This window comes from Herpailurus yagouaroundi, unplaced genomic scaffold (genome assembly GCF_014898765.1).
Source record: "Herpailurus yagouaroundi ecotype Mexico unplaced genomic scaffold, PumYag 67690, whole genome shotgun sequence".
NCBI lineage: Eukaryota > Metazoa > Chordata > Mammalia > Carnivora > Felidae > Herpailurus > Herpailurus yagouaroundi.
This window is the reverse complement of record NW_024420490.1, coordinates 814,230-828,379: the sequence shown is the minus strand read 5'-3', so window position 1 is coordinate 828,379 and position 14,150 is coordinate 814,230. Positions and strand designations below refer to the sequence as shown.

At 41.6% G+C, this 14,150-nt stretch overlaps 1 protein-coding gene across 4 annotated transcripts in view; it reads right to left on the bottom strand.

Annotated features, from left to right (window-relative positions):
* The window catches only part of GLRA2 (glycine receptor alpha 2), a 176,297-nt gene that overhangs the window by 32,794 nt on the left and 129,353 nt on the right, over nt 1–14,150 (bottom strand). For all 4 annotated transcript variants that reach the window (XM_040468234.1, XM_040468233.1, XM_040468235.1 and 1 more), the window contains one exon: nt 3,568–3,717. In XM_040468234.1, the coding sequence (XP_040324168.1) occupies nt 3,568–3,717 (150 nt within the window). The remainder of the gene's footprint in view (nt 1–3,567; nt 3,718–14,150) is intronic.

Here is a 14,150-nt window from a genome sequence, read left to right as displayed (position 1 = left end):
TGAATGGCCATTTTGAGATGCATAGTCAAAGTCAACATCTCCAGGCAAAACACATAAACTTGGATTTCTCAATTTTTTTTTAAGACAAAGCAGTGAAAACCAATGCCAGCTGGCATCTCTAAGGAGTCTCCCCTTAATGTCCACCACTATCAGCCATTTCAGATGTCCTTCTTGCTCCTTTTTGCAGTGCCCATACTATCTTGCTGTCTTCCTTTCTCTTTTTTAATTTTTGTTTATTTTTCAGAGAGAGAGAGAGAGAGAAACTGCCAGAGCAGGGGAGGGGCAGAGAGATAGGGGGAGACACAGGATCTGAAACAGGCTCCAGGCTGTGAGCTGTCAGCCCAGAGCCAGACGCGGGGCTCGAACCCAGGAACCGTGAGATCATGACCTGAGCTGAAGTCAGATGCTCAACCGACTGAGCCACTCAGGTGCCCCTATTTTTGACTTTTTGAGGAAACTCCATACTGTTTTCCACAGTGGCTGCACCAGTTTGCAGTCCCACCAACAGCGCACAAGTGTTCCTTTTTCTCAACAGCCTTGAAACACCTATTGTTTCTTACATTGTTGAATACCTATTCTTCTCAAATATTCCAAAAACTAGAAAAGAAAGCAAAACTTCCAAATTCACTCTATGAGGCCAGCATTACCTTGTTACCAAAAGCAGATAGACACCACTAAAAAAGAGAACTACAGGCCAATATCCCTGATGAACATGGATGTAAAACTTCTCAACAAAATACTAGCAAACGGAATCCATTAGAAAAAAATCATTCACCACAGTCAAATGGGAATTAATTTGGGGATGCAAGTGTGGTTCAATATTTGCAAGTAAATCAGCATGATACATCAATAAGAGAAAAGATAAGACCCATATGATCATTTCAATAGACGCAGAAAAAGCATTTGACAAAGTACAACTTGCATTTCATGATAAAAAAAACCCTCAACAAAGTAGTTTTAGAGGGAACATGCTACAACATAATAAATGCCATCTCTGAAAACCCCCAGCAAACATCATCCTCAATGAGGAAGAACTGAGAGCTTTCCCCCTAAGTTCAGGAGCAAGACAAGGATGTCCACTCTTACCACTTTTATTTAGCACACTACTGGAAGTCCGAGCCACAACACTCAGACAATAAAAAGAAATAAAAGGCATCCCAATGGGTAAGGAAGAAGTAAAACTTACACTATTTGCAGATGACAGGATACTATATATAGAAACCCCAAAAGACTCCATCAAAAAAATTGTTAGAAGTGTTAAATGAATTCAGTAAAGTCACAGGATACATAATCCATGTACCGAAATCTGTTGCATTCCTATACACCAATAATGGAGTGGCAGGAAGAGAAATAAAGCCAATGATCCCATTTACAGCTACACCCAAAATAATAAGATACCGAGTAATATACCTCACCAAAGAGGTGGAAGGTTTGTGCTCTGAAAACTGTGAAACACTGATGAAAGAAATTAAAGATGACGCAAAGAAATGGGAAGACCTTCTATGCTCATGGATTGGAAGATTTCCCTAATAGCCTCCTAACTGATCTGCAGCTGCTACTCTTGACCCCATGGACTATCCACTTGATAGGCGGACATTTGCTATGTTGAAACTAATTCCCGCATTGCAGTCAGTTCGAATAAAATCCATTCCTTTATGACTGGCCTGCAAAGTCCTATATGAATCTGAAATCACCGAGTCCTCCAACTACATTTTCTACTACTTCATCGTTCTTATTTTCTCCTACCTGCTCTTGTACTGCCCAGGTTTCTGCAGACTTCTCGTAATACGACTCACTTGGGCCTCTTGTGAAAAGTACTCATTTGTAGTGACCTCCCCTTGCAGACTGTGATTCATAGGTTTGGGAATCTGTGCAAGAACTTGTACTTTTAACAAGTGTTCCACGTGATTCTGATGATGAGGGAAGCTACAGATACAGCCTAAGAATCTTCCACATGGCGTCCCAAGGCGGTCCTACCAATTATTCAGAATTGGGAAGCATGATGAAACCCATTTTCCATCTCTGCTCTAGGAGACTATGCAGTCAGCGGCCATCTACTATGCTAAGCCAGGGAATTCTGGGAATACAGTTTATGGGCTGAATCCTCACATTCCAGTAATTTCCTGGGTGGCACAAGCGCCACTTTGTGCTAGACTCCTGTAGGTGAAGTTGAAGAAATGGTTATCATCCACGCGGAGGTGAAGAGGAGAAAATTGAGAAAGGCTTGGTGTTCAACAACGTAGAGCAAGAGCATATGTGTGTGTGTTTCCCTGGGCTGTGGTAGGACAAACTATTCCTAAGAGGTAAAGAAGAGAAACGGGGCAACCAGCCAGATACCAGTCCAGAGTATGTGGAGGAAAGGTTTTGGTAGATGAGGTCAGGATTCTCTGAGCTCGTACACATACAAACTCCTCAACGTGACCAACATCTAAGTTACAACAAATGTTTAGCTTTGAATCTGGGTATTTGGAAGCCTTAAGATTGACACTGAAACATTTTTGGTTTAATAGCAGGTTTAATTTCTCAAATTTGAGGGGAACAGGTTTTGAAAACTCTCTCTCATTTCCTGTATGTAAAATTTTAACTCCAGTTAAAATTCAGTTCTCTAGCGAAGATTATATGGGCACTAGCATTCTCCATAGCAAGGGGCATGTTTCTCTCCCAAAATGTGACACACAAAATAAGCACGAGCCTTCTGGTGTCCTGTATGAAATTAGATTATAAACCAGAGTGACGCTTCTCCAACGTTTCCACACACTGAAATGACCTGGGGGGAGTTTCAGAAATCCTGACTCCTGTGCCCCATCCCAAGACTGGGATTTAACTGGTATGGGGTGTGACCACGGTTTGGGATTTTTGAAAGACCCCCTCCCCTCCAGGCTATTCTCATGTCCCTCTACTACACCTCTACTGTACCAGCAACTTTGGGAACCACTAAAGCTAATGATTTTGAGCCATATATTTGAAACCGCAAACCTCTGGATAAAGTGTAAAATTTGGGTTCATGCGTTAAAGTTTAAGTCGAGACAACGAGGTCAGTTTGATTGGATTTATCAAGATGTGCCCAACGTGGGTCAGGGCCTTATTTACATGAAACCAGAGCAATTGAAGAAAAAGTCAAGGCAGCTATGTCCCCAAAGTCACATACACACAAATTATTAATATTTAAAACAACAGGATTTTAAAGCAATTTTGTCAAATTGAGCATCTCCAATTAGAGTTGCCAGATCAAACACAGGGCCCCCAGTGAAATCTTAAATGCAGATAAACAGTTTATTAATACAAGTATCTCTGATGTAGTATTTGGGGCATATATATACCAAATGCTATCTGTTTATCTAAAATTCAGGTTTAACTGCATGTCCTGTGTTTTTATTTGCTAAATGTGACAACCCTGCCCTCATTTTAAAGGACTCACCGGAGCAATAATTCAGTAGAGTAGGGCAAATCAGGACAAAAATTAACCTTAGCTTCTTGCTCATTATGTATTCTATTTTCTGAATGACACTGCCTGGCTAACTACCTCAAGCTCTACCTGACTTTGTCTGCGCCAAGGGTCAACTGTACCTTATTCTGCCTCTTCTGTCTTCTCCGGAGCCGCAGGAACTCCTTGTGTTGCCTGGAGACAAAGTTCACTGCTGCATATTCCAATAAGGCAGCAAACACAAACAGAAGGCACACCGCCATCCAGATGTCAATCGCTTTGACATAGGAGACCTGAAAGAGAGAGAGGAGGGGGGCCACCGTGAAAACTTGTGGGGAAATCAAGTTCCTAATGTTGTGAGAGGCAGAATACCTCATTTTTCTTCATCAAGGATTTTCTGTCCTTTCCTTAACAGAGTGCTTAAGGGGCGCCTGAGTGGCTCAAGTCCGACTTCAGCTCAGGTCATGATCTCACGGTTCGTGGGTTCAAGCCCCACGTCAGACTGTGCTGACAGCTCAGAGCCTGGAGCCTGCTTTGGATTCTATGTTTCCCTCTCTCTCTGCCCTTCCCCTACTTGCTTACTGTCCCTCTGTCTCTGTCTCTCTCTCTCTCAAAAATAAACATTAAAAAAAATTGTTTTAAAGAGAGTGCTTAAGCATTTTCCGTTCCACTTTGCAGATTCTGGGCCAAGCAGTGAAAGTGACATGCCCCTGGCCCCAGGCCCTTGTTCCTTCGCTCTCAGTATAGCCCATCTGCTTCGGTCACCTCATCCCTGAGACCAGCTCTGAAGAGCACCACAAGAATTTGCTTAATGAAAAAAAAAGAAAAAACAAACTTTTGAAATTGCTTATTTCCTTCTATTTTTTTCTTAATATTTAAAAACTAGTATAATTAAGGTAATTCCAAAACCTTGATAAGAAATAGGCTCTGTATGGCTTTGGGCCCTTCAAAAACCAGTTTGTAATTTCCATCCCTCGATTGATCCTGACATGAAAGCACATTTCTAAATAGTTTAAAACTGTCACAATTCAAGAATATTTGACCCAAATAAAACATCAGGGCTCTAGTCTTAGGACAGTATCTGGTTAAAAAGGAAACTTTAAAACACTTCATTGGTTGGTCGGGTGTTTAGTATATCTTAAAATTTGAGAAAGCAGATTCTGAAAGCAAATAGTTTTTACTTGGAATGGAAAGTGCCCTTTATCTCACTTCCAATTATTTTTTAAAAATACCTAGATGGTGTAACCTATTAGACCCCAGACTACAAAGTCCTATCAAACTGCTAGCTGAATGTGTACCATTGAATGTGTAGCTCTAGTTTTTAAATAGGGTTTCCAATTTTTTTAATACGGACACTGAGTATTTACCAGCCTGTATTGTAAGCGTTTTACCTGTATTAATTTTGTAGCCACTACAACAATTATATTACCCCCATTTCCTTTTTCTTTATGTTTACTTTTGAGAGAGTCACAGTGTGAGCTGGGGAAAGACAGAGAGAGAGGGAGACACAGAATCCAAAGCAGGCTCCATCCAGGCTCTGAGCTGTCAGCACAGAGCCCGACGCGGGGCTTGAGCTCACAAGCAGCGAGTGAGATCATGACTTGAGCCGAAGTCGGACCTTAACCAACTGAGCCACCCAGGCACCCCTTACCCCCATTTTCTGATGAGGAAACTGGAATACAGAGAGGTTAAATTATTACGCAGGGTTGCAAAGCGAATTAAAGGAAAGAACTAAGATTGGAATTGGAGGTACGCCTGGGTGGTTCAGTCAGTTAAGTGTCTGACTCTTGGTTTCCGCTCCGGTCATGATCTCATGGTTTCATGAGTTTGAGCCCTGCATCAGGCTCTGCACTGGCAGTATGGAGCCTGTGTGGGATTCTCTCTCTCTCCCTCTCTCTGCCCCTCCCCCACTCCTGCAGTCTCTGTTTCTCTCAAAAGAAATCAACTTTAAAAAAAGAAAAAAGATTGGAATTGAATCCCAGTATGACTAGTGGATTTCCTTTCCACACACACACAAACACACTACTAGGATTATGCCAGTGCAGTTTGTATCTTACATTTCTCTTTGTCCTTTTTTTTTTTTTTCAATAAAGAAAGAAATTTTATTTATAAACATGGATATGAAAATTCTAGTCTTTGTCCTTTTTAGTGAGCATTTCTTACATCATTTAACTTTCTTCTTTTTTTTTCTACTTTTATTTTTTATTTTTAAAAATTTACATCCAAATTAGTTAGCATATAGTGAAACAATGATTTCAGGAGTAGATTCCTTAATGCCCCTTACCCATTTAGCCCATCCCCCCTCCCACACCCTCTCTAGTAACCCTCAGTTTGTTCTCCATATTTATGAGTCTTTTCTGTTTTGTCCTCCTCCCTGTTTTTATATTATTTTTGTTTCCCTTACCTTATGTTCATCTGTTTTGTCTCTTAAAGTCCTCATATGAGTGAAGTCCTAGGATTTTTGTCTTTCTCTGACTGACTAATTTCACTTAGCATAATACCCTCCAGTTCCATCCATGTAGTTGCAAATGGCAAGATCTCATTCTTTTTGATTGCCGAAGAATACTCCATTCTGTGTATATATATATATATATATATATATATATATATATATACCACATCTCTTTATCCATTCATCCATCAATGGACATTTGGGCTCTTTCCATACTTTGGCTATTGTTAATAGTTCATTTAACTTTCTTCTAAAGTGTGCTTGCATAATAGTTCATACCATGATTAATCATTCTGTATTATAGGACATATAGGTGATTTATAGTTCTATTTTTTTGCTATGGTAAATTTTGAGACTATGAACATTCTTCTCCCAAAATATTTGACTGTATCTCTGATTCTTTATCAGATCAATTTTTAAAGTGGGATTATGGAAGTAAATGATATGAAAATAGACTTCTAACTTAAAGTTAGTAGCAACACAGCCGACGTAAAAACAGAGGCTTTATAACTTTGTCAAATTGTTTAACCTCTTTCTGCCTCCTGTCTTCGTCGGTATAATAGGGACAATAATAGTTATCTCAGAGTTATGTGGATAAAATCACTTAATATATGCAAAGTGCTTAGAATAGTATCTGGCACAGAAGAAGTGCTATATAAATGTTTACAATTATTTGTCTACATAAAGGTGTGACTTTGTTAACGGAGCAATTTTGGAAGAGACAGAAAAATCAAGGAAAATAAAAATCACCCATAATTCTAATATATTCCAATTATTATTATAATTTTTTGAAAGGGCGTACATGTGCATGCTAGTGGGGGAGGGGCAGAGGGAGCAGGAGAAAGAGAATCCCAAGCAGGCTACACCCCAGTCTGACACTGGGCTCAGTCTCACAACTGTGAGATCATGACCTGAGCCAAAATCAAGAGTCTGACGCTTAACCGACTGAGCCACCCAGGTGCCCCTCCAATGATTATTTTAAGGTTACTGCCTGCTTTACACTATTTGTCTCCGTCAACCTGAACTACTGGTCAATCCCACATACAGTGTGACAAAATGGTCCAGCGCTTTGTCATCTCTAGTGATTTGAATCTATAACCCTTCCCACCTAGGATGCCTATTCCCATTCTTTCTGATTTACAGACTCCTCAGAATCCTTCAGGACTTGACTCAGATGCCGGCTTACCTGGGAAGCCTCCCCAACCTTCCTACTTTCTCCCATCTGGGTTAGGAGCCACTTTTCTTTGCTCTCTCATCATCCTCTGTTGAGCCTGTCTGTTCCTTCTCACTCCATGAACTTCCGACCCCACCACTGGACCATAAACTTTTTTTTGGACAGGCTCTGTGTATTATTAATCTTTGTATCACCAGCACAGGACCTGGCAAATAATGAGTAAGCATTACATACGTGGGATGGATGGAGAAATCAATGATTGCATGACAAAAGGAATGAAGAAATTATCTGGCCATCTTTCCATCTTTGTATTAAATTTCAGCACTTTTGTGCTGTATAACATTACCCATAGTTGCATGTATTGGATATTTCTAGGAGTGGACCGTTAGTGCATTTTAATTCTCTCAGCACACTTAGCATGCCTGGAATGTTTCTTCCCTTAATAAGCAATCATTTGTCTTGTATTTTCTCTTCTGGAGCAATCCTGTTCCCTTGTAATAATAGAACATTACCAATCACAGCATTCCCCAGTTATATATTATTCAGAAGGCCCGTAAATGTTTTAAGACCCAATAATGAGAGGAATTTGTCAGTGCCTGAGATATGTCCGTACCAAGAGCTAAGTCCAACAGAGCTGACCATCATTCCTCCCCTTCCTGGTGTTTATAGCATTTAGTAATTTGTAAACCTTTTTCCCGTCTCGTTCCGGCCACCAGCAGGCCAAGCACGTATTTGGCTTCTTTTATAGCTGCTCGTAAATGAGTCCGTTCAGTCTCTTAATCATTTTGGTTAGCCTCTGAGTCTCCTCCAAATCATGAACATCTTTCCAACATTGAAGTGCCGGCATTAAATAAATGCATTATTCACAAGGATTTAGAAGGTGTTGTGAGACATCTATTACATATGATGTGATGTCCCTCGGTGCTGACCTCTGAGGATTGAAATGCCTTTTTGTTGCTTTTACCCAGCTCTGATGTCAGATTCTCTCTCTTTGGCTGCTCATCCCTAGATGTTGTTAGCTCACATCTTCCCCTGTCACATTCTTTTTATGATTCTTGGGCTTACATGTTTGCTTCCTGAGCTACTTTAGTACAATCTTGCAAAAAATAGTTTTCAAAGGTAATTAAGTTCTCAAAATGCTATTATGACTCACTGATTTGGTATCTTTCCAAGCATATTTAATTCAGAAAAATAAATATTGAGGGCCTACTACGTGGAAGGCTCTGTTATAGGTGCTGGTGGGAGGTGGGGAAGAAGATCCAAGGATAATTAAGGTGTATATTGATACTTCCCAAATTACACTTTAGAGGACCCTGTTCACACTGCGCCAGGAAGCATCATTCCCATATGTCAGGGAACAGCAAATTATGGCCTATGGATCAAATCTGGCCCACTACATGCCAAGTTCTTATGAATTCCATTTCCTTTTCTTGGGACACCAGTAAGATAAGATTTGCCAGTCCAGTAGGATCCCCAGTGGAAAGTGGGCAGGAGTGATATATGCCACTTTGGGGCCTCTAGGAGACCCAGGGCCACCCATTCTACAGTGGAGCATAGTTTGAGAAATAAACTTTCATTGTATTGCACCACAGAGATTTAAGGGTTTTGTTTTTCCAACACTCTCAAATCCATCTTTCAGTCCTGACCTCTCACCTCTCGTTCCTGTGCTAATTCTAAAATGCCTGCAGTTAGTGTTTGCAAAATCAAACTCATTAAATGCCCCTCCTTTCCTTTCATCTCATTCGAATCTTTCTTCCCACTAGCTTACAGAGTTTCACCATTGGTTCTTTCCTTGCCTTAGTCTCTAGTATTCAATCTGTTGTAAAAGGTCACCATTTCTTTCTGCAAAGCACCCTTGGGTTTACCCTTTTCTCTCTGTTTTAAAGATGTCACTACAACCCTGGCCATCAACACTTAAACCTGGTTATTATAACTTGCTGACAGAGCCCCCCTCCCTGTATTCAGTTCTTCCCCATGGCACTTTATCCTTTTGCTTCTGCAAGATTAAATTTAAAACGCCAATTTCATTTTGCAACACATCTGCTTAAGAACTGCCGAGGCTGCCTATTACAGGCTCTAGTATCCAAGATCTCGCACAGCATGTGTCCACCCTAGTTAATCAATCTTATTCCACTCTTTCCTAACATGAACCTTGTACTTTGTTTAAGCAATTCTGCTTACACCTGAGGGAGCCAAGTCCATTCCTACTGAGAATCCCAGTGGTTCATAAATGGGTGTGATTTTGCACCCCAGGGGGTATGTGGCAATGTCTGGAGATATTTTGGGTTGTCACAACCAGGGGGAGGTGCTACTGGTGTCTCGAAGGTTGAGGTCAGAAATGCTGCTAGATGTCCTAGAATGTACAGGGTAACCCCCACAATGAAGAATTATCCAACACAAAATGTCGATAACTCTGAGGTTGATAAACTCTGTGATGGAGAAAGCAAAAACTCCCAAAACCCAGGTATTTATATCTAGTCCAGTGGTTCTCAACTGGGGGTGATGTTGTTCTGAGAAGACATTTGGCAATGTCCAAAGATGTTTTTGGTTCTCCTCACTGGAGAGTGCGGTTTTGCCACTGGCTTCTAGTGGACAGAGGCCCAGAAAACTGCTGTAAATGCCCAGCAATGCATAGGACCATATCCATGGGGCACCTGGGTGGCTCAGTCAGTTAAGTATCTGACTCTTGATTTCTGCTCAGGTCATGATCTCGCCGCGTGAGTTCAAGCCCCGTATCGGGCTTTGCACTGACAGTTGAGAGCCTCCTTGGGATTCTCTGTCTCTCTCTGTCTCTCTCTCTCTTTCTGCCCCTCCCCCCTGCTCACACACCGTCCCTCTAAAAAGTAAATAAATAAACTTAAACCAAAGGCCATCCCCATAACCAAGAATTATGCAGCCCCCAATGTTAATAGTGTTAAGGTTGAGAACACCTGGTCTATATATTTCTCCCAGCATAGAAATTCTTCCTGGTATTCCTCTACTTGTTTATTTCCAGATAATTCCTCAAGGAGTAGCTCAAATTCCATCTCCAGGGTGATTCTTTTTCTGCCTATTGTAGTCAACAGTGGTCTTGCCCATCTTTAGAATTTTTGTTACACACTTAAGGTTAACAAGATCATACGGTTTAGTCTTTGCTTCATGTATGCATGTTTTATCTACCCAACTAAAGTATATGATACTGGAGGATAAAGACCCAGTAATGTCTTTTGTATCTACGCCACCCAGGACAAGCCTTTGAGCATATAGTAAGTGCCCCATACTTTCTGTTGATGGATGAGTTATCCAAGCTGTATATAAATTCAAATTCCTTTCACAATCCATGCTTTATATGAAGGATCAGCTACCAGAATAAAACAAGGACAACACAAACTGAAAAAAAAATTAGCTTTGGTCTTTATAGGTGATGATATCCAGACTACTCTTTATTTGCACTAAGGGAAAGAAGAATATGTATTATTCTCATGACTTCACAATTTATGTAGTTGGCAAATCTATCTGGTGAAAAGATAGAGCCAGTCAAGTAGGTTAGGTTTTCATGGCACTAAGTAAACGTTTATCTGACATTTGAACACATCAGTTAGATAGTGGAGTTTACCTCATGGCTCACTTGTTTTGGCATCGTATTGACCTTTCTTTGATGTATTTTGCCTCAATGTTCTTTTCAACACTGTCTTGGAATTTTTTGAGTTAATTTTTTTATTATATCCTCAGATCAGTTTCAAAATGCAAAATCAAGCCATGAACTCATTTACTTTAGTCCCATAATTTGTTTTGTTCATTTTCAAAAACATCACCGTATTCCCTGTCATGAGGCTGGTTGTTTAGGAGTTGGGCCATTTTCTACCCAGGGTTTAGCCTCAGCACAGAGGAGTGAATCGTCATTGTATGAGGATTGCCTTACTGTCCTTACAGCTTGGATGCCCTCTCCATCCTCTGTGGGCAAGTCACGCTCATCTGACAATTTGTCAACAAAAACATATCCACATTCTCAGCTTCTGGGCTGACCTCAGAAAGCTGTGACATTTCTCCGGCAGACAACCAAGGAGGGCTAGTTATGAACACATATGGAGGAAAGAAGCTCTCTACAGGAGAGAAAAGATGACTACGATCAGCCAAGTAGTATTTCTTTAAAAGAAAAGAGACAAAATGGACTCCTAGAGCAATCTGAAAATACTAAGATATTTTTCTTTCTTTAAGTGGAATGGTCTCCCACAGCCACCTGCTTGAGTCAATGTTTATTCGCAAACTATACATACAAACTGTTGCTAAACCAGAAAAGAAGCTTTTCTGCTCTGTACAGTACAGTTTCTTCTTATCTAATTTAGAAAGCAGATTTTTAATTAACCCTGGTTAATGCAGCTGTTGAAATGGAGGCTACCTGTTGGTCACAGTAGCCTGACTTGTGCTTTCATTACAAGGAAGAGAAGCCTTTGGTAACGCCAATGAACTTGTCTTTTAGTCAGTGCCGTGAAGTATACCACCACCCTCTCCATCCCCATTTTATGGGGGAGAAAATAATTTTATTAAATGCATGTCCACATCTGATACAACTAGTAATCAACAATAGTGGAAATGAGAATTTTGGCTTTGATATTCTGTCTTGACTCTTACCTATATTCAGTCATATAAAAATATCATCAGAAAAAATATAGGCATTCAAATTAATCCTAGTACCAAAGATTCATGGTGTTATACAATTTTATCTTTATAACTTTGCTGCCAAGTTGCCATTTTTATGGCCCGATTAAAGAGCTCACCTCTGCCGTTGAATGCCAGGAAAATCAGATTTCCTTGGCAGAGAGGGATGGTGGCAGCATTGAGCACCTGGCCCATCCCAGCGTCACCACCCCACCCCATTTTCTCTCCATGTCTCATGCTCTTGTTGGGTTCTGGGTAAAATATGGAGTAAACTCTTGTGAATGTGCTGTTTGTAGAAACAGCCATTGGGTGGCAGTGCCTCCAAGCCTGGTATCCGCAGGAGGCAACTAGTTACAAATGGTACTCCTTAAATCACAAAACTTTCCTAAGGACAGGACCTGAACAACCTTCAGGGACCAGTTAGCGCGTTGGGTGGCACACAGGCCTAGAGAACTGATATCATTTCCAAAGGTGAGTCAGTTTCTCTCCCTTATGGTGCTCAGAGAAACAGTTCAAAGTAGCTGGCCAAAGCAGGCCAACTTCCTGCATAAGTTGTTGTGGATGGAGAGGCTGAGAGAAGGGTAGACATGGAAGCCCCAGAATATACAAGGAGTATTAGATGATATCCACTGTTAGAGGCACCAAAGGGACACCCTGCAGGAAGGCACCCCCGAGTCTCTCAGCCTTCTGCAAGTGTAGGCATCTGGGGAGGATGCCAAGGTGAAGAGGGAGTGGCATCTGGAGGAAGGGGAGGAAGCCAGGTGAGGGGGTGTCATCTTCCCTGTGCTTGTGTTTGCACTTGCCTCCTTACATTCTCAGCTCAAGGGCAGAAATACTCATTTCTCCCAGAGTCAGTTTTCTGCAGCTGCACCCTCAGTGATGAAACAAGTGCAGTATATTCTCAAAGAAGGGCAGAAATGAGAAGGGAGTGGGAGTCAGGAGCAAATTGCCCAATAGTGTAAAAAACAACCCCAATGAAGAAAAGAGCCAATTGGATTATCTCAGTATAAGAAAGACAACCACCAGCTTTTGGGGGGATAATGAGATGATCCTCCACTTAACAGATATTTGTGTGGTCACTGTGGGGGTGGGGTAGGGAGAGAGAGAGAGATTGGGGGAGAATATGAAGATGGAAAAGCAAGAAAGAAAAGAAATAGCCAGGCCAATTCAGGATTTGAATTCTTGCTGAACAGCCAATGAACTTGGGGGAATTACTTAACCTTTTAAAACCTCAGTTTCCTTGGGGCGCCTGGGTGGCTCAGTTGGTTGAGTGTCCGACTTTGGCTCAGGTCATGATCTCACGGGTCATGGACTCAGGCCCCGCATCGGGCCCTGTGCTGACAGCTCAGAGCCTGGAGCCTGCTTCGGATTCTGTGTCTCCTTCTCTTTTTGCTGCTCCCCCACTCATTTGCACGCTCTCTCCCTCGTTCTCTCACTCAAAGATATTTAAAATTTTTTTTAAATAAAAAACGAAAGACCTCAGTTTCCTCCTATTGAAGTAAGGGCTCAAGGATTCCAGTGTCATGGGATCACTGAAGGATTGAATGAGACACTTTATGTAAATCTTAACACTCATTTGGCAGATTGCAGACCCTCAGTCACATTGGTTTGCCAGGGATGAGCTCCTGAAGACATCATGTAATTCAAAACTTGCATAATTCAAGGCAATTTTCCCTGGAGGAATGAATGTAAAGGAGAATTTGTTGTATTTCATGTTCCGTGCATGCATGAAGACTTTATTAGTATTTTTACATGGCCCTATTTCAAATTCACATCAGCTAAGTTCACATGAAATGGAACGTCATTGCAGTGAGCACAACGGACGTGTCGTGACGGAGGTCAAGAGAGCTGATAGATGCTGTTACAAACAACAAACCCCTGCCACCATCAACAAAGAGCTTGCAACACCAGGACTCCAGGAGTTCCCTCAACTCTAAGTATAAGAAAACTTGAGTTTACTCATCAACTGCCGAGATCACGCAGCAGAAGTGTGGTTGGATTGCGCCTCACCTCCACCTGGCTTTACTCCATGCTCACTGACCCCTGTGGGAGCCTCCCTCTCTGGGGAGTGAATCAGGAGAATTACTCCCGGATGATGATTTCACCGGATGACAACATCTGATGTGGAAGAGAGCTGAAAAAGTGCCCACAGTGGGCCGGGCGAGTAAGAAATGGCAGCACAGTCACGCCCGCAGCCGCAGAGATACTATGAAAATAAATGTTTAAAGATGAAAGCTAACCACCCTAGTTGTGATTTGCTTTCTCAGTCAGCAGTTAGTGCTATTTCCCCTTCTTTATTTCCCTTACCCACCCCACCCAGCTTCAAATTTCATACTTGTGAGCAAGGAAGGAGAAGGAGGAGCAGTTAAATAAAACAGTCCTTGGGGCACCTGTGTGGCTCAGTTGGGTAACTGTCTGACTCTTGGTTTCTGCTCATGATCTCGCAGTTCATGAGGTCGAGC